General features: G+C 40.4%; 3 protein-coding genes across 4 annotated transcripts; 2 read left to right on the top strand and 1 right to left on the bottom strand.

Annotated features, from left to right (window-relative positions):
• The first annotated feature begins 52 nt into the window (after positions 1–52).
• tspan13a (tetraspanin 13a) lies at positions 53–3300 on the top strand. Its single transcript, XM_018699870.2, has 6 exons — positions 53–249; positions 1052–1219; positions 1423–1503; positions 1907–2020; positions 2128–2244; positions 2377–3300. The coding sequence occupies exons 1-6, from the start codon at positions 187–189 to the stop codon at positions 2449–2451; spliced, it is 618 nt and encodes a 205-aa protein (XP_018555386.1). The 5' UTR covers positions 53–186; the 3' UTR covers positions 2452–3300.
• A 4409-nt stretch (positions 3301–7709) lies between these two features.
• bag6 (BCL2 associated athanogene 6) lies at positions 7710–22567 on the bottom strand. 2 transcript variants are annotated; one of them, XM_051075902.1, is made up of 25 exons: positions 22441–22567; positions 21065–21152; positions 20847–20964; positions 20013–20227; positions 19300–19362; positions 19093–19215; positions 18795–18991; positions 18471–18603; positions 17450–17650; positions 17274–17364; positions 16804–16854; positions 16216–16562; positions 16065–16137; positions 15587–15939; positions 15090–15348; positions 14792–14961; positions 14512–14565; positions 14028–14136; positions 13130–13254; positions 12383–12517; positions 12041–12097; positions 11709–11933; positions 9439–9546; positions 9191–9337; positions 7710–8305 (listed from the first exon to the last, which is right to left on the bottom strand). In XM_051075902.1, exons 2-25 carry the CDS (start codon positions 21143–21145, stop codon positions 8210–8212), a joined length of 3531 nt encoding a protein of 1176 aa, XP_050931859.1. In that variant the 5' UTR covers positions 21146–21152; positions 22441–22567; the 3' UTR covers positions 7710–8209. The 2 variants fall into 2 exon arrangements, with proteins under 2 accessions (XP_050931859.1, XP_018555369.1); XM_018699853.2 differs by having other exon boundaries at positions 17142–17364.
• Positions 22559–24269, top strand: glrx3 (glutaredoxin 3). The gene has a single exon (XM_018699864.2). It carries the CDS (start codon positions 22614–22616, stop codon positions 23589–23591), a length of 978 nt encoding a protein of 325 aa, XP_018555380.1. The 5' UTR covers positions 22559–22613; the 3' UTR covers positions 23592–24269.
• Positions 24270–24782: the final 513 nt, after the last annotated feature.

A 24782-nucleotide genomic window follows, 5' to 3' on the forward strand; every position in this document is an offset into this window, starting at 1 on the left:
AACAGGGCAACTGACAAATCAGCGGGCGGGATCTCTCCAGGAAACGCTCCCTGCCTGGTTTGGTTTCAGTCTGCGGACCAACACGAACAAGGAACCAGAGTCTCAGGACTGACACGGTCAAACTGAAAAAACACTGGAGTAGAAACATATTTATCTTTTTTTAAAAGGACTGTCCGAGGAGCAGCGATGGTTTGTGGCGGATTTGTTTGCACTAAACACGCACTCTGCGCTCTCAATATACTTTATGTTGTAAGTAGAAATTTACTGCTGTTATATTAACCGAGATGTAGCTTTAAAATAAGTGCTTCGTGTTGTGTTTTGACTGCGGCTCAGAAATGAGCCACTCGTCGATAAAAAAAACAAGATGGAAATGTTTGGGAAGTTTTCTGTCCGGTGTGTTTGCAGTGGAGCAGGTGTTGGTGATGGTGATTGATTGGGTTCAGTTAATGGAAGCCGGTCGCTGTCAGTGTTGGTATCGTCAGCTTCACTCACATTCAGTGGTTTCAGCTTCTCAAGTCTGAAGATTTGATGCTTTTCTTTGTTATGCATGATAACTTATTTATCTAGCAAACGACAAATTATGATGAACGTGGTTGTGCTGTCCATAATAATGTCAGTGTAGAGAAAAACCTAGAGATGTTTTGTCAGTCTCTGTAATGTTAACACACTAACCCTAAATAAAATCATTTTCAGTTTCCTTGATACCTGACATTTTATGATAGGTATCAGATAGGATGATTGTGCATCTGCATTTTTTAAACTTTACATCTACTTGACATTTTTTACATGTATTTTTTACTCGGACGTAGTGAAAACTTGCTTTTTCAGCCTTGAGCCATGCGTGCAGACAACAGACTGAAAGTGAAAAAGGTGCAATTATAGATTTTATCTGGCTTAGTGTGGAGGTACTCAGAGTCAGTCTTTCAGGCTGATAGTGATCAGCAGCCATGTGCCCCAGAGAGCCAAGAGAAAGTGGAGTGACTCTCTTATAAAAATGATATTGTCCTCCTTCTTCTCTCATGTTAACGTTGTTTTTTCTTTTCCTCCTCAGCTGGTGAGTCTGCTGCTGATAGGAGTGGCAGCCTGGGGGAAATGGTTTGGCCTGGTCTCGAGCATCAGGGTGGTGGCAGGGGTCATTGGTGTGGGTATCTTCCTGTTCCTAGTCGCCTTCATGGGGCTGTGCGGGGCCCTGAAGCACCACCAGGTCCTGCTCTTCTTCGTATCCTTTGGTCCAGCGAGTCGTCTCACACCTTCTGATGGTCGTTTGTGTGCCGAGGCAGAATGAAATACAAATAACCCAAAGCTCTTTGAGACATTTATTCCTTGTTGAGATTGTGTTTTAATAGCAGGAAGATTAGAGCAGAGATTTCAGAATATTTTTGTGATTATTAATCTGATGTTAACTTCCTAAACTTGATCAAGTACATGATGATCCTGTTCATGGTGTTCATTGTGCAGTTCTCAGTTTCCTGTGCTTGTCTGGCCCTGAATGAAGACCAACAGGTATGTTTATTTTGTATAAACCAACATCATCCATGTAAGTGATGGAAAGTAACTAAGTACATTATGTAAGTGCAATTTAGTGGTACTTTCACTTTACCTGAGTATTCCCACTTTATATTTGTACACTTACAATTCAGAGGCAAATATTGTACTTTTTAATCCAATACAACTTAAGTTACTAGTTAATGATACAAAATACATGCATTAATGCATCAATAATTATTATCCAGTTATATAATACATATCTTTCTTGACTAGCAGAATGAACACCTTCACTTTTGGTGCATTAAATATGTTTTGATGATAATGCTTTGAACTTGTTGAATGTTGAATGAATAACATGGTATTTCTACACTGGTATATACTTTTTCTTCCTGTTTAACTGTATAACTGTCATTTTCAGAACCACCTGCTGGAGATCGGATGGAACAAATCTGAGGACACTCAACGGGACGTAGAGAAAACACTCAACTGCTGTGGCTTCTCCAGAATTGACAACAGCAGCTCCTGTCCTGCTGTAAGTGAATCGTCTTTTCTTTTTCAACTCAGCGGGTCTTCACTTAACATAACCACGTCTCTGGGAGTTTTATTTTTATTTTTCTCCTTTACTTCCTCTTCCTCCAGAGTTGCTTTAAGAACCCTTCACAGTCCTGTAACACTTGCTCTGAGATCATCCAGCAGTACACCGGGGAGGTGTTACAGTTTGTGGGTGGCCTTGGACTCTTCTTCAGTTTTACAGAGGTCGGTGTAATGTCATGGCGGCAAAGTTAGCAGGTTTTAAAAACGTGGAATTTTGTGTGAAATAATTGCTGATGTACTGAGATGAAGTTTAATGAATATTCAGAAAACTTGTTTGTGTACATTTGCTTTCAGTTTCTTGGAGTGTGGCTCGCACACAGATACAGAAACCTCAAGGACCCCCGATCAAACCCTGGAGCCTTTCTATAACCACTCACCATTTAATAAATTGCACTGCTGCTGAATGATTGTTTGTCCCCTCAACTTAGTCAATAACACTTATCTGTACATTTGTATGATTTATAGAGAGACTGTAACTTTTGCTGAATAATTTCCATTGTATTTAAAAGTGATAATAATAATAGTCCTAAAGTCAGCAAACTGATTCAAATGTCAGTTACAGAGTTTTTAAAGTTTGCAAACACTATCCACTGGTCATACCAGGCCAAGTTCATCTACACAAATCCAAACTGTACCCTAACAAATATTTCTCTTATTGCCTATGGATTCAGCTTTTTGTGTCTGAGAAAAAGTGTGTTTTATTTCAGTTTTTATAGTTTCATAGTCTCATTTTAACATTTGCTGCTCGATTGCTTTCACTGAAATGATGGTGTTTTTTTTTTTCTTCTGTGAACAATAATTGTGTGTCTTCATAAGAAAGGTTTGACATTTTGGGAAGTAGGTTTATTGACTTTCCTACTGAGAGTTAGAGGAGACTGATACCACTCTACTTTAATCTGTACAGTAAATATGTAGCTGGAGCCAGCAGCCAGTTAACTTAGTTTAGCTTAGCATAAAGGCTAGAATGAGGGGACAACAGCTTTTTCTAAACTTAGCTAACTGGTTTCTAGCAGTAGCTTCATAAGGGTGGTAATAATATTCTAAATAAAATCTTGGCAGAAAAGCAAAGAAGTGCATTTCCCAAAAAGTGAAACTGTTTCTTTAAGTGGAACCCGATAAATATTGCTTCTTAATCTGTCTGGGATATAAACTCACAGCAGCTCTGTATGCTAACCACACACACACCTTATACAAATAAAGTGCTAGTTAGCTCCATGATAGCTGGATGACTGTCGTCACCACTCCCGGATTTGCTATTCACTGGTGACCACACACACACTGGTGTGCTTGGATGTCTACAGCAGGGAAAGATGAAGATAAAATTAAAGTCACACCTGTTGCAGCTTGATAGACAGAGAAATATTATTAAAACAAGCTGTTTTTTGTTTTAATTGTGTGTTTATTGCTCTTTAATTTCTACTTTAAAAACACATCTGAACTTAATATATTCAGACTAAATCATTTTCATTTTCTCACAACTTGTAGTTTTCCTTAACTGTCCAAAATAAACCTGCAGAGCTGCAGAACAACACAGAAGTTTTCATTTATGCTTTGCTTGTCAGTGCTGACAGACGGGTTTTCACTTAGGAGAAGGTTACTTGGTGCCAAATGACTCGCTCACATTCCTCACCCCAAACAGGATGCCAACCAGGAACTGCACTCACTGTTGAGATTCCACAGAATGGATTGTGGACTCCTCAGGCAGTCCAACCTGTTCACCAAGTCTGTCTGAAGTCCAATCGCTCAGCTGTTGCATTGTCAACATGCTAAATAGAATCATTGTGTGCAAACTATGTGATTAAGTGTATTCTATATTTAAATCAGAAAAGAACTAAAAGATTGTTCTCTAATAGCATGTCTTGGCAGGCCTATCACATGACACTGATCTAAAATATTTAGATGCATTTCTAAGTTTCTAACCAACAAACTTAAATGGGTTGTTTTGCAGCTGCCTCCTGAATGTCTAGCTGTGCAGGATTTTTTTTTAAATGGTGTTTATAAAAATGTGTTGTAACTAGTTTTAACTCATTATTTGAAAAGAAACTAATAGCTACCACAGTTAGGTAAATTTACAATATTTCCCCCTAGTGAAGTAAAAGTACACAGTATCATAAAATGGAAATACTCTTACTGTGTAAAGTCATACTCTAGATGACATCATCTATATGTTAAGTTTTTAAAAGTAATTTCAAATGATGTAGAAAAAAAAAATAAATGAAAACTTTTTACACTTTTATTTGATAGTTACCATTTTACTTTAATATGCAGCAATGATTAAAATTCACTGATTTATAGTGTTGTTATTCTCTAAGAAAAAATAACTCACTGCTTGTTGTATCTACTCAGGAGTTTTACACTTTGAAGCTGAGCCAAAACTAAAATACTTTAAGACCCATAATTCTCTACAGGAAAGGTTTGGCAGTACTTCCTGGGTCAAAGGTCAGTTTAGGAAGGAAGGAGGGAAGGAAGCGCATGGTGAGTATGTTGTGCATGAGCTGAAATGTTTGTTTGTAAATTATATGATGAATTGTAGAGATTATGGTCAGAATTTTACAAATAGAAAGGTTTAAGATAAACAGAGCAGTTTTACAGTCGTCCCCTGTCGAGTTAAGGTGCAGCAAGACCAACATTTAAAGATTAACTGTTTGTGTGTAAAATGTGGGATGTCACAGGCAAACAACCTGGATACAGTCTTTCTGAATTGTTTTGTGTCTGTTTAGTTGTTTTGTGCCTCCCTGTAGTCAGTTTGTGTCTCTTTTTAGTTGTGTTGCATCTCTTAGTGGATGTTTATGTGTCTTTTCAGTTGTTTTGTGTCTCTTTGTGGTTGTTTGTATCTGTTTGAAATTGTTTTTTGTCTATTTGTTTTTGCTTTTTTGTGGTTGTTTTGTGTGTCTCTGTTGTCACTTTGTGTCTCTTTAGTTATTTTGTGTCTGGTAGTGGTTACTTTGTGTTTCTCTGTAGTGGCTTTGAGTCTCTCTCCATAACAAACATTTTGTGTGTTTTTGTGGTAATTTTGGGAATCCTTCTTGTCATTGCATGTCTCTTTGCAGTTAAATCTCTTGGTAGTTTTGTTTTTGTTGTTGTTTGTGGTAGTTTGTGTCTCTTTGTGGTTGTTTTGTGTCTCTGTGGAAATTTTGCATTTGTTTCAACCACAAACATTTTGCCTTTGTAGTCGTTTTGGGTGTGTTTGTAGCTGTTTTGTGTCTCTCTGTAGTCACTTTGTGTCTCTTCTTAGTCTTGTGTCTCTTTGTGGTTGTGTGGCATCTCTTTCAACTACAAACATTTTGTGTCTCTGTGGTTAATTTGTCACTTTGTAGTCATTTTGTGTGTGTTAATACTTATGCTGCCTTTCTTAGTCATTGTTTTGCTTTGTTGTTGACCTTCTAACAAGAAATTCAAACAGAGGCTCTACACCTGGGCCTGTGCCCTGTTCAGTAATCCATCCATGAATTCAGTGTTTTGTCTCTCGTCATCCATCCATAGTAACAAAGAGAGGGACTTTTGTTCCACTTGATTTGCTAAAGCCTCACTTTAGCCTCAGATAAAGTGAGACTAACAGTTATTTTCATCACCAGTTAGTCTTCCCATGGACTGATCCTATGTTTGCATTTTTACTTTTAGCACCAAGTGATGAGAAGCAGGGTCCACTGAGCAGTTGAGACACCTCTTTCCACAAGAATGACATGATGCAGTGCAGGAAAATCAAGGTTAGTCAACAGCAACTACTGAATTTCAATTACATAATTCAGAATATCTTAAGAAATAAATGCAAATTAATTTTGTATAACCAGAATATTTTAATAACATATCTTTGAGATGAAAGCAGATTACTTTTCCATGTATGTTGGACTAGAGACTGATTATTATTAATTATTGCAAACTCTAGGTTTTAATAAACACATAACATGAAACATCTTTATTAGAATTCCTTAAATTTGGCTCTTTATGAACCAAGCTCCACTAAACAAGACAAATGCACTTGTCAGTGCCCTCTAGTGGACAAAATATGTAATAGCCAGTTTGCTACTGAAGTAAATGATCTGGCAAATGCTTCTTCCCCTCCATTTCCCGACCGATGGACTAATCCTGTGATTGATTTTTTTTTCTTTTAGTACCAAGTGATGAGAAGCAGAGTCCATCGAGCAGATGAGACGCCTCTCTCCACAAGAATGACATCATGTAAAGCAGGAAGATTAAGGTTAGTCAACAGCAACTGAGGAAAAATACTGGAGAATTTCTCCACAATGAGCATAAGAATTGAGAAATAGCTGGCTCTTAATGACAGAAATTAACCAAATTGAAAAAAAGACTATTTAAAAACGTAGATGTAAATTCTGCTTTAAGAAATTCACCTTTTATATAATAGATCATGAATGTTTTAAGAATATTGAAGGATTGGGACTGATGCCCTGAGATGAGGTCTCTGAATCAGTGGTTGGATCAGTGGCAAAATTATGCTTATGTTTGATATGGTTAATGCCAACAGTGGAGCAATATGATCATTTTATTGATCACTTAATAGATGAGGATGATTCTTTTGATTCTTTACAACTCCAAACTGGTATTTGAAATGTCATAGGCTGTACAGTTACTCAAAATCTTATTTTTTTCATATTTTGTTTATGTTGTTTATGTTATTATGTGTTCAGAAGCAGATTACAGTGTACTTGGAGCCTGATGAATTATTTTGAGAGTCAGTTTTTAATAGACACAAAACATGAAACATTTTAATTAGGATCTCCTTAATTTGGTCCATAAAGAACTGAGATATGGACTGAGCAAGACAAATTGACTTGTCAGCTCTCTAGTGGACAAAATATGTAACAGCTAGATGTAGAATGTAACTACGTACATTTACTCAAATAATGTACTTAAGTAAAATGAGGTACCTCTAATTCACTTGTGTATTTTGCCACTTGATACTTTTACTTCACTGTTTCAGAGACAAATATTGTAGATTTTACTCCACTATAATTATTAGACAGCTGTAGTTACTTGACAAAATAACTAGTTTGAGATTTTGCATAAAAATATACCAAGAACTTATAAAACATGCTGTTTTAGATTAAAATGTCCCAAAATAATAATTAGAAACAATTTTGATAATTGTTAGGGTTAGGGTTGGTATTCTCATAAATATGGCAATTATTTCATGGTTCCAGGTTCTCAAATGTACTGATTTGCTGTTTTTCATTTTTAATTATTTTGAAATTTTGATTTATTATTCTTGATGAGTTTTAATTATTAATTTGACAAATCAAGGTGTCCAATCACTCAATAATTGCTTAACTTTACAAACCAATAAATTGTAAAAAAAAAAAAAAAAATTATCAACAGATTTAAATATTGCCTGATATAAAAGCTCCTCCTCAACCAAGTATGTGCATAAATAATAATAATGATCACATAATAATATAAGTCTTCCATTGAGTATTTTTAGTTTTAATACTTTAGTATATTTGTATACTTAAGTAACATTTTCAGTACAGGCGACAGTTTCTAAAATCCCAAACATAGCTTTAGTATTTCTGTACTGCAAATTAATGTTATTTACCAGCAGACATATCTAATATCTGTTGATAATATTGTTCTGCTTTAAACCCAGACTCAAAAAAAAAAAAGCATGCTGTTGTATCAAGATTTTTATTAAGCTTACTGTACATTCATGTTCTGTACAGCATGTTCATCACATGAAAGTATTCTCCTGCACTTTAGTGTATCGAGGGGAAGGCAAAAGTCCACTAAATTATGAGAACCCAGGCTCCATAAAACAAAGCAACACAAGGATAAGAAGGCAAAAGAAATACAGACGTACACATGTACCCAAACAGAATTAAAGTGACCTGATTTAGTCAAACTTAAATCTAATATAATACCTTTGTTGATCAGGAACATTCTCTCAGCAAATGTTGGACCAAAATAAACACAAAGCAATAAATAGGCACTGGGGAAGTAGTCACATTAGCATTAGGCAATTAGTTGAGAAAGCTGCTAACTGCTTAAAAAAGGTATACAGACAGTTTTGGGGGGAAGGAGGGATGAAGCTGCACCGAGTGGTCAAATGAAAATCCAAAAAATAATACAGATGAAGATGAAAACAGCCAGAGTGCTTATCAGCTGAAGTGTATTATGAGTCTGATGAGAAGGCTCTGTGTGCGTTGGGGAACTGCTGAGAGTTGAAATCCGGGTCTTCCCTCACTCGTTTCTTGATGTCAGTTTTAACCTGAGAGAGGAAAAAGATATTGTGATTACACATTTGAAAAGCTGGAACCAAAGAATTGTTGCTTTTGCTTGAAAATCACTGAAACTATTAATGGTAAAAGTTGCTGATTATTATTCTTTCAATTGAATGATCCATTAATTGACTAATCATTTCAGCTGTGTTTAGTTGGGGCTTCTTTTCATGTTTTATATGTCTGAGTTGTTAGCAGTCAGGTTTAAATAACTATTTAATAATAATTTGACCTTGACTTTTAATGCTTTGGGTAAATTTAAATGCAGGACTTGTAAGGGATTTTTTTTGCATTGTGCTCTTGCTACTTTTATTAAAGTAAATCATCTGATGACTGCCTCTACCCCTGTGTTTCCCTCTCCATGGACTGATCCTAAATTTCCATTATTTTTAGCACCAAGTGATGAGAGGCAGAGTCCACTGAGCAGATGAGACACTTCTCTCCACAAGAATGACATGATGAGGTCAGTCAACAGCAATTTTACACAATATGGAAATACAGTTAGTGAATTTCATTATCTTTTATAGTTCTTTACTTTGAATTACACAATGCATTAATTCTGAAGTTTTAAACAAATTTAGTTGTCTCTTTTTTAAATTGATTAATTTGTTAATTGATGATATATACATTGCCACTTTATTAGGTACATGTACAGTCCTGCAATAGATCCTGATTAATCAGGGTAATAATATTCAATTTGTTGAAACTGTTTACAGACGCTGTAGTTTGTGCTGCTGTTTATTTGTACTGTGTTATACTGACAGGTATTTCTATTAGTTTGTCCTCCCTAGTAAATATAATTTCTCCCTAAATATAATTAGATATTAATTAAATATGTTTTGCTATGTTTTGAGATAGAAGTGAAATTCAGTTACCTGTTCTGCATATGCCTCCTTTAGCTCATGGGTCTCCAGATCGTCCTGTAAATGCTCAGCAGAAGTCATGGGCCTCACGCCGGCTGTCCTGGCTGCTTGACTCACTGCATCAGAGAGGGAGAGGAGGCTTCCACCACTCTGTCCTGTCTGAAAACACACATAACATATATGCAACTTAAACAAGGTAAGGAAAGACAACACTTTCTCTGTACCTTTCAATGAGTGAAGTTACAACTGATCTGATTTACCTTTCTGCGTTTAGCTGGCATGCCATGCAAATAGGCATCGGACAGCGGAGGCTGAGTCTTCATCTTCCTCTGGGTGATCATATCACACCTGATGATGGGCACCCACTCCTACACAGGTAAGATCATGAGAATTGTGAGTCTGTTTCTCTCTCTGCCTGTCACTATTTCCAGCTCCCTCTATCCACCCCCCCCCCTCTCTCTCTCTCTTTCTTTCCCTCCTTCTGTCTGTTTCCCCTCCCTATTTCTTCTGCCCCCTCCTTCTCCCTTTCTCTTTCTGCCCCCCACTCTGTTTCCCTGTCATGTCTCCCACTTTTTCTCTCTCCCTCTCCCTTCCTCTGTCTGCCCCCCCCTTCTTTCACTTTCCCTGCCTCTCTCATTCTCTTTGTGTGCCTTTCATGCTCCCTCTGTCTGTTTCCACCTCTCCTCTTCTCCCTTTCTCTTTTTGCTTCCCTCTTTCTCTATGTCAGTTTCCCTCTCTTCCTTTTGGTTTCCCTGTCTGTCTCTTATCTTACTGTGCCTCTCTTTTTCCCTTTCTTATTCTGTTCCCCTCTCTTCATCTGTTTCCCCTCTTTCACTGGCTCTATTCCACTGTCTTCCTGTCTCTTATCTTTCTGTGCCTCTGTTTCCCTTTCTTATTCTGTTCCCCTCTCTGCCTGTTTCTCTCTCCCTCATTCTCTGTACACGCCTTTCACTCTCTTTTTCCCTCTTTAACTCTCTTTCATGCTCCCTCTGTCTGTTTTTCCCTTTCTTATTCTGTTCCCCTCTCTTCTCTCCCTGTGTCCATCTATTTCTCTCTTTCTCCACCCCCCCAACCCCCCGTTTCCCTCTTTCACTGGCTCTATTCCACTGTCTGTGTTTCACCCTCTCTCTTCCTGTCTAACTCTTTCACCTTCCTCTTCTATTTTTCTATCTTTCTCCCACTCTCTTGCTTTCTCTCTCCTCTCCCTGTCATGTCTCCCACATTTTCTCTCTCCCTCTCTGTCTGCCCCCTCTTCTTTCACTTTCCCTGTTTCCACCTCTCCTCTTCTGCCCCCCTCCTTCTCCCTGTCATGTCTCCCACTTTTTCTCTCTCCCTCCCTCTTCCTCTGTCTGCCCCCCCCTTCTTTCACTTTCCCTGCCTCCCTCATTCTCTTTGTGTGCCTTTCATGCTCCCTCTGTCTGTTTCCACCTCTCCTCTTCTCCCTTTCTCTTTCTGCTTCCCTCTTTCTCTATGTCAGTTTCCCTCTCTTCCTTTTGGTTTCCCTGTCTGTCTCTTATCTTACTGTGCCTCTCTTTTTCCCTTTCTTATTCTGTTCCCCTCTCTTCATCTGTTTCCCCTCTTTCACTGGCTCTATTCCACTGTCTTCCTGTCTCCGTTTTCCTGTTTCTGTCTTTCACTGTCTCTCTCTCACTCCCTACCTGTCTCTTATCTTTCTGTGCCTCTGTTTCCCTTTCTTATTCTGTTCCCCTCTCTGCCTGTTTCTCTCTTCCACTGTCTCTCTCCCTCATTCTCTGTACACGCCTTTCACTCTCTTTTTCCCTCTTTAACTCTCTTTCTCCCTTTCTTATTCTGTTCCCCTCTCTTCTCTCCCTGTGTCCATCTATTTCTCTCTTTCTCCACCCCCCCCCAACCCCCCGTTTCCCTCTTTCACTGGCTCTATTCCACTGTCTGTGTTTCACCCTCTCTCCTCCCTCTCTCTGTTTTCCTCTCTCTTCCTGTCTAACTCTTTCACCTTCCTCTTCTATCTTTCTCCCACTCTCTTGCTTTCTCTCTCCCTCTCTGTCTGCCCCCCCCCCTTCTTTCACTTTCCCTGTTTCCACCTCTCCTCTTCTGCCCCCTCCTTCTCTTATCTTACTGTGCCCCTCTTTTTCCCTTTCTTATTCTGTTCCTCTCTCTGCCTGTTTCCCTCTTTCATTGGCTCTATTCCACTGTCTTCCTGTCTCCGTTTCACCGTCTCTCTCTCACTCCCTGTCTGTCTCTTATCTTTCTGTGCCCCTCTGTTTCCCTTTCTTATTCTGTTCCTCTCTCTGCCTGTTTCCCTCTTTCACTAACTCTCTTCCACTGTCTCTCTCCCTTGCTTTCCCTGTCTCCCTCATTCTCTGTACACACCTTTCTCTCTCTTTTTCTCCTCTGTGTCTTTCTCTCCCATGCTCCCTCTGTTGTTTCTGTCTTTCACTCTCTCTCACTCCCAGCTTGTTCCTCTCTCCCATTCTATCATCCCCTCTCTATCTCTCCATGTCTCTCAAAAAGATAATGTTAAATAAAAACAGTAAACTGTGGGGGCTCTTACAGGGGGAACAGCAGCTGCCCAGGTCTCTGACTCTCCAGCAGACTCCTCACTCCCTCCTTCAGCTCCGGCTGCTGCCATGTCGCCACCTAATGGTGCGGCTCCTCCTGAGGCTCCCAGGTCCCCAGGCAACACCCTTGTCTCCCGTGACGATGCCCTCGTGTCGTGTGACACCGACATGGCCTCCTCTGCTGTGGTTGCTGCAGCTGGTGAGAGGGTGTCCCCAATCTTTGAAAGTGGAGAACAGCAAAATGAGGGAACTAAAAGGCGAAGCAGAACCTAAAATGTCGTTCTGAGTTCATCTGAAAAGCACATTAAAGACACTCCATGCTTACCGTTGCACTTTGTGCTCGTTCAGGCTCTTGTGTGCCAGTTGCAGAAGACTGATCTCTCTGTGAAAGAATGTCATTTAATATTTATTAGCCATTTCAGACGTGCTGTCCAAAGTAACAGGATATGTAACAGCCATCAGATAAGACAGACTGGTTTCTCTGCATGTAACATCCTATTAACACACATGCATGTTGTCCAGAAACATGGAAAAATTTTCCAATTTTTAAATCTTAAGTGTCCTCCCACTCCTAATGTGTGTAAACCCTCATCCTGGGAGGGAGCTGTTGATGCCGAGATAAAATAAACACTAAATACTTTAAAGAACTGCGTGTCTGGTCCATTACCTGTGTGTGAACTATGTAGTTCTGGATCTGCTCCTGTGTGACTGGGATGTGCTCCAGAATGACCTGCAGCCTCATCGTCATCATGCTGGTCATCCAGTTGACAAGGCTGGGACTGATGTCACTCGACATCCTCCGCTGGAACCACAAAAGACAATTCAGCTTTTACTTTACATCAGGTGTTTTGTTCTGTATCCTGTCTTTTTGGCAACGTTCTTCTCTTTGGATTGTTACAACCATTCCAGCAGCAGGAAAAAAAAATCAAAGACAGCTGTTGTATAGTAACTAATTGCTAATCTATGATGAAATTATAGTTCTACTAGGAATAAAGTTCACTTTAGTTTTGACACTGAAATCTTGTGTGGCCATCTTTAACTACTAATTCACAAATTTGTCAGCTACATCACATTTTATTTTACTAAAATGGATTAAAATCATGTTAGAACAGGTGAATTAAATGCAGCTATAGGAAAAAAAACACAGCAAATAGCTGTGGAGTTAAGGGAGTGCACTCTAAAAATATATATATATTTAGCTGTTCAATGTCATATGACAGACTAAAATTTTTTTTGCATTCACTGTCACAAGCACTCACAAGTGCATTGACGCCTACTACAAATAGATGTGAATGCACCTGCATTCTCACAAAGCACAAAATTTTATATTGTTTTGCCTAACATATTTAATCTGGAGCCTACCGCCTGAGCAGAGAGAAACCGTGAGTGATTTAGGGAAACATTGTGTACTTACTATTCGGTGGTTGATGACTGCAGTAAGAGCTCTCTGGTCTCCTCTCAGGCAGTGCAGGTTGAGGGCAAGACACTCAAACAGTGCCTGGTTACACATCTGTAGCAACCGGGGTCCAAAGGAGTCATCTGCACAATAAATAATACACAAGATAATTTATTTCAATAACAAATTCCTTCACATTTAAGTACCAGATTTGCTACACAAACAGTACATTTTAAAGTAGTTAATTTTTATGGGCCCTGTTCATTCCTGGCATTAACATGTCTTGGGTGATTCGATCACAAGCGGACAGCTAAGTCAACTAAGTAAAGGTGTGAATGGACTCAAAATGCAGGAGGACACAATGAGATCTGATTCCTCAGTGCACATTCAGAGGCGGCCTGGGCCACCAGTGTGTATGCAAATGTGTCCTGGGTCACAATGAAAGGCTGCCCACTCAACTGATGTCCTCTGCATTAAGTGGAGGAACATACTCATGTATTAATTCAGTTGGTTCTCAAATAATGTAAGCTGGCTTTGTCCATGATGTCTAAAAATTTCAAAATGCTCAAAGAGATATATTAGGCGTCAAACATTGAGGAACATGCCAAGAAATTGTCTGTAATATTTTCTTCCTCTTTTAAATTCTGGCATACACACAGTTGGTCTTTGCAAATGGAAATTATGTGTGCTTTTAAGTGACATCCAATCACAAGTGGAGATGCATTCTAATGTCAAATGATGTGCTTAGAACTGTCCATTTGAGATCAGATGCATGGGGCCTTCACAGCAGTATTCCTGATAAATAATAAAAGTAGGATTACCACTAGTGCTGCAACCTACAGTTTAACACAGAGGCCATAGTGGAACCAAAGCATTGGCACATACATAAACTAGGAAAAGAAAGAAAGACGTTTACCAGTGCAACGCAGGATATGTGTGGCGATGTGAATCAGCTGCTGTCTAAAGAAAGACATGTTGGTCTGAGTAACATCAACCCCCTCCAACACAGTGACTGAAGACTCTCTCTGTGGGAGTTGAAAGACAAGATGCCATTACAATTACTTGACAAAAAGATGGCACAGCATTTCATCATTTAACAGGTAAAGTGAAAAATAAATTGGATTGAAAATGTATTAAGTAGTGCTACTGTGAATTTACTACTTGAAAAGTGGATCTCATTTATTATGTAGAATCGCAGTCCAGAGCAGTGTCTAATATTGTTCATTTTCTAATGACAAACTATGTACACTACCACACAACATATGCCCTGTAGTGAACAGTGAATGAACTATAACAGATGAAGCCTTAGTTGTGATGAATGTCATGTTTTGGCGGTCGCAAATTAATATCTTGATGTGTTAACATGTCATCATTGAATGTTTTGTGTTTTGCGGGCATACAAAGCTCTCAGTGATGTACTCCTCCAGTTCATTGACAAGACTGTCAGCAGCCTCCTGGGGGATGGAAAGAGAGGATGTGAGGAAAACCAAGAGAGTGACGGCACATAGAGGAAAATGATGATCAAAATTCAGCATTTACTGGTCAATTACACGAAATGATAACACACAGATAACCCATCAAATGTGACCTGCAAGTTACATTAGCACTACTCCTTGAGTATTTAAAGGTGGGTAGCTTATCTGAAGTTAACAAAAATAATTTCTGGTGAGTAGTACTGACTGTGATGTTCTGGTCGGTGGGCTCTCTGCCATTGAGGTAATTCTGGGTGAAGAACTGGGACAGTTGAGGCTGGATACGACCCAGGGGTTGGTGCTGGCCATGAAGCAGCATCACCAGATCTGACATGGTGAACGTCTGGCACACCAACATCAGCAGCTCTCCAAAAAACCCTATGAACCATAATTAAACAAAGGGAAAAGTAGAAGAAGATAGAGGAAATTACGTGATCACTGGAAGTGAAATTAAGATAAAATATTTTCTGACATGATCCATGACTAAATAATCTTCTGGTCTTTACCAGTAGGATCCTCAGGACTGATGAAGATGTTGGTCGCCTGGGACAGCCTCTGCATAAACTGAGCAATGCTCTCTGTGTCGTTCTGGGCCTGTCCCAGAGAACCCATCATGGTGCTCAGAACGCCACGTACGATGCCTGTGAATAGCTCCGGGTTGAGGGCTTCAGCTGCTGCAGAGGGGTTAGGCATTGGGTTGGGCCCTGCACCAGGAGCTGGAGTTGTACCAGAGGGAGGTGGGGGTGGAGAAAAGATGGGCTGGGCCTAGAAATAAAATGAGAATTTCTTAACATTACTTTGCTTTACTTGAAACAGAAGTGGTTTTTAAATGGAGAGCAAAATTTGATATATTTTTTATAGATGCAATCCTTCCACATGATCTGTGTGCACATTATTCTGGATAATAGAGATGACCTACAAATTCTGGTGTGATATATCTGAATAAATGTACAGTTTTTAGGCAATATCTAAGTGCACTCATGTCAAATATCAAAGCACTGACCTGCTGCATGAATTCACTCACTCCCTGGATGAAGGCTGGGACACCAGATGTGGTGACAGTGATAGAGGGGGCTCCTCCAGGGCCTGTACCAGCTGCACCAGTTACCCCCAGGAGAGAACCCAGGAGCTGGCTGAGGTCAGGTGGCATCTCCTGAGACTGGGGCTCACTGGTGTTGTTCTCAGGCTGGCTCGGTGGAGTGGTGGTGTTTGCAGTAGGTGGAGGTGTTGGACCCGAGGTGGAGAAAGAAAAGGAGGAGGAGGATGAGGAGGTCTGAGAGGAAGAGGAAAATGAGGAAGAGGAGGAGGAGGATGTAGATGTGGAAGTGGATGAAGAGGATGTGACAGTTTGACCAGCTGTGGAAAAAACAGATTGAAATATCAGTGATTGACTGCAATGCTTTACCAATCTTTAAGCTATTATGATTAAAGAAAAATGCTGCTAATAAAGTCTGAATCTAATAACAAATGGAAAAGCTTACCCATTTGTCCTGGCAGCAGAAGTTGTCCAACTAGTCCACTAATCATCTGGTTGAGAGCAGCAGGGTTGAAAGCCTGTGAAGCAAGATTTTTTAATTAGTCTGAAATGTTGATGTTGACAACAGGAACCAAAACAGGAAACAATATACTCACCTGTCCTGGCTGCTGGCCTGGCATGGCAGTCCTCACATTGATGGTAGTTCCCCTAGTGCCAAAAGCTGGAGGGGGCATGTTGGGTGCAAAGGGGGGCCGGGTGAACACAACCCTGGCCTGGGGGCCAGTGTGGGGAGGTGGTGGGGGAGCAGTAGGGGTGGTGGTGGGCGTGTTAGGACCAGTGGTGGTGGTTGAGGAGTTGGCTGTGGAACTGTAACCAGGAGGGGTGGGCTGCGGTGGGACTGGTTGGCCTGTGGCAGCAGCGGTGGCGGCACTGGTAGCTACAGCAGCGGCATACTGGCTGATTTGTTGCATGAGATTTCGCATAAAGTCAGGTGGGAGGGCACCTGCAGGCAGAAAGAGAAATTAGAACAGCATGATTTACTTCAGCAGAAATCAGTGGAAAATGAGACAGTAAGAGTTAAGAATTTAATGTTTTAGGCCTGCAGCTAAAAAAAGCAAAATGCTTTATAGGACCTTGCTATTAGAAATGGGAAAAACATAACAACTGGACTTAAAAACATTTACATGACAAGTCTGTGTGCTGTAAAATGTAGTGTGCCAAATGCAACATAAACTGGCCTTTACCTGGTTGTCCAGGCATTTGCTGACCAGCTGCTGCAGGGTTTGCACCTGGGCCTGCACACACAAACACAAAAATAGTTTGAACTCCCTTGTATGATCCTGATGCTAGCATATTACTCTCCACAGAAGTGAATTTGGGGGAAAAATCCTTATAGGATATAAACCTACAAGTCACCCAAATCCCACTCTTTAGATCAGTCAACAAATGCTTGTGGCAGCAGAACATGGATCCAGTTATGTGGTACGTGCGGTTATTTCAATCCTGCTGCCCAGCAATATGACACATAAATAGCTTCGATGAAGTGGAGCATTCAATCAGTGGCGGATAGGGGACAACACACCGTCCGTGTTCATCTGCATCATGACCACCGGGACTGCCTGGTGGCTGATCCTGATGACCCGGGGGCCAGCCTGTCCCTGACCAGCCTGCTGATTGGACGGGGAAGTCTGTGAGGGGGAGGTCTGTCCCTGACCTGCCTGCTCCGACTGGCTGGCCGACTGAGTAGGCGGGGCTTGTCCCTCAGTGCTGTTAGCCGCAACAGTCACTGTGGCACCCAGGTTCATCTGTTGGTGAAGATGCAAGCATAGTCAGTCGAATTCAAGGTTCACATAAAAAAACTCTGACTAAAACATGCTTGTGTTCACTTACTTGCACTGGGATGTGGTGGTGTACAGCTCCAGGCAGATTGACTGGGGTCGCATAGTGGGAAAAAGGCCGGACCACATGTAAGTGGCGGGGTACGGGGCTCATGAGGTTCAATCGCAGGTCACTGAGGGCCACAAGGGCGTTACCAAGGAGACGGAGACACTCCATTGTCTGGATGAGAGTTCTCTGGTCCTCCTCTCTCTCCTGTGGCACAAAAAGAAATCAGCTTGAGCAACTCTTTAAATTACTAATTTAGGTTAAAAACCCCAGGAATTTTGACTACAAAAGAAATTAAATATAAACAAGCAAATGTTAGATTTCTACAGAATTATTAATTGTAGTATTTGAACTTTAATATAAATGATGCATTTGAACAAATTTGTTCTTGAGTGGCATGTACACGTCTGCCTTTGTCTGTGAGTATACTGCACATTTGCCCTGAAATCATAATGCTTTACTCTGACTAAATTTTTAGTTTAAGGACAGAGGTTATGCTCATCTCTCAAACAAGTATATCCTCGTGAACAGGTGGTATTCATCAGGAAAACAAGAGCAATTCCCAACAAGTTTGTACAATTAAGAGAGTTTGGTGACTCGACTTGGAACACTCTTACAAGAAAACCTGTATAGAAAAAGTATGAGAGGTTCAATTTGAGAACACAAAAATGTATTTGCATAAGGCCCAATGTGTCACTAACTGCTGATTTATTTCACATGTAATTTTGGTGTAAACATCATTCATCAGGAAGGAGGGTGAATGCTTGGGCAGAAATGCTGTCAAGTCAAGTCAAGTCAAGTCAAATTTTATTTATATAGCGCCAATTCACAACAGAAGTTATCTTGAGACGCTGTACATATAGAGCAGGTCTAGACCATACTCTTTATCTTATAAGATTTACAGAGAAAAACCCAACAGATGAAATAAATAAAAGGTGAAGTTCTTGCTGACCTTGATAAAAAGCATCTATTGCAGGCACATACTAAAGATGACCAGTTAATTATTATTATGCTGTTTGAATCCTACTGTATTGTTGTTGTATTCTGCAGTGGTGGCTGTCTCCAGGATGGTGTGAGCTCTCTGGATGAAGGGCTGCAGTCTCTCCTCCACCCTCCGTAGTTCAGACAACATCTCTGCCAGCTCAGCTGGGCTGGGATGACTAAAGGAGGAAAGGAAGATGAAGCTGGTCACAATCAAACACAATGGATCAATTCCATGCTAAATAATTTCATGTTCCTTTCAAATGTTCCTGACTTAAAAAGGTTTGAACTGAAATAAAAAAAATCTGAACTGTTTGTATCAATCCTCACACAACTATGTGGGAATAATCTAAGCAAGAGAATGTCTCACTTGGGTCCAGGTTGGGGTGTTGGTCCCTCAGACTGGGCTGAAGAGGTGGGTGGAGGTGGGGGAGTTGTTGGAGGTGGGGAGGTGTCCATGGGCTGAGAGGAAGGAGAGGGAGTGGAGGTTGTAGATGAAGATGAGGGAGGAGGCGGTGCAGCAGCAGAAGCTGTCGCAGTTTGGGAGGATGAGTCACTCGGCCGACTCTGAAAACAGACACGAAACAGGGGGGCGTTATTTGTTACTGATAAAGCGGTGAATTCTCCAGAGCTCTGATAATGGAATAATCTGAAGGTTGAGCTCTCACCTCCATTCGTTGAATGACATCACTGACGTCCCTCAGCAGGTTTTCAGCTAGCACCAGCCTCAGCCTTGGCTCGCTCTGAACCGGCTGTTCCATATCAATGTGCACATTCACGGATCCATTGCTCTGAAAAAGAAAAGATGACAATTAACAAAACACGGGGTAATGTCATGTGGGATTGTATACAATCAGCAGACACAGTATTCTTACTCCGGTGCTGGTTGTGACTCTGGCATTCCTGGCGTTCTCTCCCACCATCTGCTGGACTGACATCTGAATGAGAAAAATAACACAGAGACTCAACACAACTTTTGAATCAGCAGTTATTACATAAGAAAAACCTTCTGACCATCAAAAAATGATTAAAGCTGGGGAACATATATTCAGTGTCCATATCAGGTAAACCTGTGGAGTCTGCTACAACACAATACAACTGTTTTGTCTACTTTTATGATTCCTATAATGTTTGGTTTTTAAATTCAATTCTGCTTTAGCATTGAGGTCATAGTTTGTGGTGGTGTTATCTTGGACTGCATTATAGTCAGAGGTGTTTCTAATATTCTGCCCCCCTCATGTATGTAAACAGGGAGAACAAAACTTCTCAATATAATCCGGTAGTCCAGTACCACAAAAATTAAAAAGGGGAACAGCTGTACTGAATTGCAACAGACTATATAGGAGTACCTGATAAAGAGTCCACTGAGTGAGTGTTACATAAAACGAACCAGAGGACATTCTTCCACTGCATGTGTTATGAAAGTACATGCTGGCTTTTATTAATAATTACTTAATTGTAACCAGAATTGTTTTGTTGTATATCTGAGATTTTACAATAAATGACAAAAAATACACCATAATCATTATGATAAAGTATAAATATCATTCGACCTTATGGTCCTCATCAAGTCACAAAGCAGACCTACCTGTATCTGCTGGGGGTCCATGATGTTGACAGGGAGATTGAAGGTGCCGAGCATTACGTAGCTGTTAGCATTGCGATCATGTGGAGGCACTTGGGATGTTCCCTGGGAGGACGAGGAGGGCCCACTGTCGGCTGAAGTGCCACCTGACCCTGAGCCAGGCTGAGAGGGCGGAGGGGGTGCCCGCTCCACAAGGTGTATCACCTTGCCACCCACATCTGGGACAACACGAGAAAACTACAATTACATCTGTGCTCATAAGAGCAACTGTCATTTTTTGCTTTAAGACACATGTGAGCTCCAAGCACCTGCTGTATTTTTGTTTAAAATTGACTTTAAGTGGGCACTTGAGGACTAACAATGCAATGCAACAGGGCTGCATCAAACAAATATTTTCAAAATATATTCATTTACTTATTATTTTCTAAAATATTCAATGAATTGTTTGATCTATAAAGCATCAGAAAATGGTGAAAAATTAACATTTTCTTGAGTAGGAAGTGATGTCTTCAAATAGTTTTTGCTGGAAAAACTAGAACCATTAAGTCTAGCATCTTTCCTAGAAAACTTAATTGTAATCGTGAATAATTGCTGAAAATCTTTTGACTAACCGATTCAACTACTCTGTACCTCTACTTTGCAATTTACAGTCATTACTTGTAGTAAATTCCTACTAAGTGTATGTTATGATAAATAAATGAGAAAACAATTTTCAGAGATCTGCAGTAATACTGTAACTAAACACAAATACCCACTGCAGAGAGAAATCTTACACTGCCCTTCAAACAAGATAAAATAAAGTTCCACATTTCTTTAGTTAACCCATTAATTACTTACTGTAGTCTGCTAGAGTCCTTTCATCCTGTAGCACTCTGCCCTGGTAGATCAGCCTCTGTTTGTCCACAGGGATACCCACTGAAGGGGCAATGTGCTCCTTAAACTCCTTCACTGTCAACTACAAATGAAGGAGGAAAAGATGTTAGTCAGACAACGTCTAAGACTAACTGAAAATGAGAATTCCGTTCTGATTTTGCAGTGGGAATTGATGAATTTACCTGAGCACCGACAGTGTAGGTCCTGCTCTGGGAGTCTAATGTTTTGACTGTCACCTCTATATCTGTAGTTTGTTCCTCCATGGTGTTCCTGGAGATGAAATAATATGTACCATTGATTACAGCCCAGCTGATACAGGATTACTGAGGCAGACACTGATATTATGATAACATTAGACCTGCCATTTTTTTTTATTCTTGTCTTTCATTCGGTTAATCTGTTGATTATTTCTGTCAATAAAAAAAAAATTATAATAATAGTAAAAATATTAACACTAACTGATTGACTAGTTGTTTCAACAATAATCTAATGTCCAGGCCTTATTCAAGCAAAGATAGTGAAACAATTCCAAATATTCTCTGATTCCAGCTTCTTAAATGAAAGGATTGCCTGCTTTTCTTTGTTGCATATCATCTGTTGTAAATGTCCCAGCTGTGGATAAGAACTAAAGGACTTTCTTATCTTAAATAAAATATTTTTGTGTACTCAGACTCCATAGAGTCAATTAACTGGGAAAAAAATATTAAGAAGATGCATATAAAAAAACAAGCTGGCTAACTTTTACTTTCTTCACATCAGTAATAACAACAAACACAGCAGTTGCTGAGAGATCGAGAAAATGACCATGTCACCACAAAGGTAAAATACAGTAGATTATGCTTAAGGTTCACAAATTTGAAACAGTTTAGCTTCTCAAGGTAGATGTAGTCCAGATTTAACCAGTCTAAGTAACGTAGAGTAGTTTTTCATCTAAACCCAGTTTGACCAGGTCTAGATTAAATTCCTTTTATTTTCACTGGTCTGATGTGGTCCAAATGTGTTGCCCTTTCCTGTTACACAAAAGTGTGTTTTAAACAATCTTTAAACTCTCAACTGTTAATCTAGTCTGATTTGACCGATATATGTATAGTTTTGTTTATTTAGACATTTTCTGATGCGATATGAATGGTCAAAATGCAGTCCAAAAACATTTTTGTTTGTTTTGTTTTCACAAACAGACTAAAGCTTTCACAAAACTGAAAATGAGTTTTAAACAGTCACTGGAGTCTCCGGGAAGGTTAGCGTTACTTACATTAAGTTAGCGTACCCGTATTTTGCTAACGAATATACGGATGGATATTTAAAAATGTTAACATTAATTCAGCACTTCGCACAGTAAAGCTAATGCTAGCCAGGATAATGTTAGCCAGCTACCGTTAGTTACTACCGGTTTGCTAGCAGCAGTTAGCTTAGCTTAATTTGGAAACCAGGCAGGCGTTTGGAACGAAGCTAAGTAGGCTAAGCTAATGCTAACTAAACAAAACGTTACAACAAGTCTGTTATATCAGAGACAACCGTGTGTTTCGTTTTCATGAGGACCACGTTGTTTAACATTTACCTTAAGAGTCGCACTGTCCTTTCAACTTATCCAGTGTATGCAGCTGTTTCTTATCACCAAATAAGACGTGAATGACTTCCTAGTTCAAGCTCTGGTACTTGCCAGAAGCTACCAGGCTGCACGGATGTGACGTACGCTCAACACCGGAACTGCACTGCGCAGTGGAAAGAAAAATGGCGAATCTCGTGGAGGCGACGTCCCAGCAGCAGTTTGAAGATTTCTTAGCCAAAGCTGGACAATGCCTGACTGTGGTGCATTTCCAGGCGGCATGGGCTCCTCAGTGTGGCCAAATGAACGAGGCTATGGCCGAGCTGGCCAAGGAGCACAAACACACCACGTTTGTGAAGCTAGAGGCGGAAGCGGTGCCGGAGGTGTCGGAGAAGTATGAAATCTCCTCTGTCCCCACTTTTGTTTTCTTCAAGGGTGGGGAGAAAGTGGACCGGCTGGATGGGGCACATGTTCCGGAGCTTACGAAGAAGGTACAGCGCTTGGCAGTGACTGGGAGTCCTGGTGGAGCTGCGGAAAATAGCGCCACAGACCTGAACCAGCGGCTGAAGAAGCTAATCAACGCGGCGCCCTGTATGCTTTTCATGAAGGGGTCCGCACAGGAGCCCCGCTGCGGCTTCAGCCGACAGATAGTGGCCCTGCTGAAGGAGCACAACATCCAGTTCAGCAGCTTCGACATCCTATCCGACGAGGAGGTCCGACAGGGGCTGAAGACCTACTCCAACTGGCCTACCTACCCTCAGCTGTATGTGAATGGTGAGCTGGTGGGGGGACTGGACATAGTGAAGGAGCTTGCTGAGTCTGGAGAGCTGGAGAACACCTGCCCCAAGACTGTCACCTTGGAGCACCGGCTGAAGACCATCATCAACCAGAGCCCAGTCATGCTGTTCATGAAGGGCAACAAGGAGGGTGCAAGATGTGGCTTTAGCAGGCAGATACTGGAGATTATGAACGGCACCGGGGTGGATTATGACACCTTTGATATTCTGCAGGATGAAGAGGTGCGTCAGGGTCTGAAGACTTACTCTAACTGGCCGACCTACCCCCAACTCTACGTGAAAGGAGAGCTTATCGGAGGTTTGGACATAGTCAAGGAGCTGAAGGAGAGTGGAGACCTGGTATCAGTGCTGAAGGGGGAGTCGTAGGTGGATTTGCTCTGGCTTCAGAGATGGGGGAACAAGAAGCTTCCACGCACGCTCAGATCGGCCCACTGTCACTGATGCAACATTACAGGAGTGCCAGGAAGTGTTAATGGAAGAGTTAATTATCAAATTACTTTCTTATAACCTAACTATAGTAGCGTTTGGATAGGTTCATGTTCTGTTTAAGGTCAAAAATGAAACTGAAGTTAACAATGAGAACTGACTTGTTTTCAACTCTGAAAATACATCTCCAGAAATGTTAAAAGTGAAAGTGAAAGATTCCTGTACTTGGCCAAACTTTATAAATCCTTGCAGTTAGCAACTGGTAAAAACGGCTCCTCCTTGCTGTCTTGACACTGGGTTACTATCAGGACTTTAGTTGATAATATCTGATGTGTGCATTTCTGGATCACATCCACATACAGTCTATGGTTACATCTGTCCCTCCAGTAACCACAGCTTTGCACTTAACAACAGGTTTATATTTAGTGAACCATTATTTGCTCACTGTGTAGCTGATGCTTCAAGCCGTCCTGTCCAGCTCCTGTCACACACACCTTCACCTGAAAGACAGAAGAAACATTTACCATATCCAAGAATAACTGTGCTTTAAGTACTTAAGACTTCTTCTTGATTTGTTTGTTCATGGATAACATTATGATTAAACAATAATAAACATGAGCTTTTGTTGTGTTTGGTGCATCTTACATGAACTATTTAATACACGGTATATCACCGAAGAATGCACAAGAAACCTAATTCCATTTTTGAAAATGTAAATACAAGGTCTTTAACATTATGATTAAGAGTGAAAGATGTTAAAATTGCAATAGGTTTATTAGAAAAATGAGATGATTTGCTGTGTTTGTATAAATAGAAAATATTTACAATTCTTGGTTACAGTTAAACAGCTGTTAAATTCAAAGTTAGCAAAATGTAATAACTACAAAGAGTGGACACACAAACAGGTGGGCTTAATAGAAAAATGCTTTCTAACACAACAACACTCAAAACTCCAGTCATAAACTTTTTGTGAGGTTGAAAGGCTAAAATATGAAATACAAATTAGGTGTACAAGGTTTTATTGACATTGTTTTAGAGAAGTGTTGATTCAACTGTAGGATTATTTTTGAGGATGTAGTTTGCTGTACTGTTGAATTATACTGCACTATACATGTAGATAGATATAGATGT

Source organism: Lates calcarifer, linkage group LG15 (genome assembly GCF_001640805.2).
Source record: "Lates calcarifer isolate ASB-BC8 linkage group LG15, TLL_Latcal_v3, whole genome shotgun sequence".
NCBI lineage: Eukaryota > Metazoa > Chordata > Actinopteri > Centropomidae > Lates > Lates calcarifer.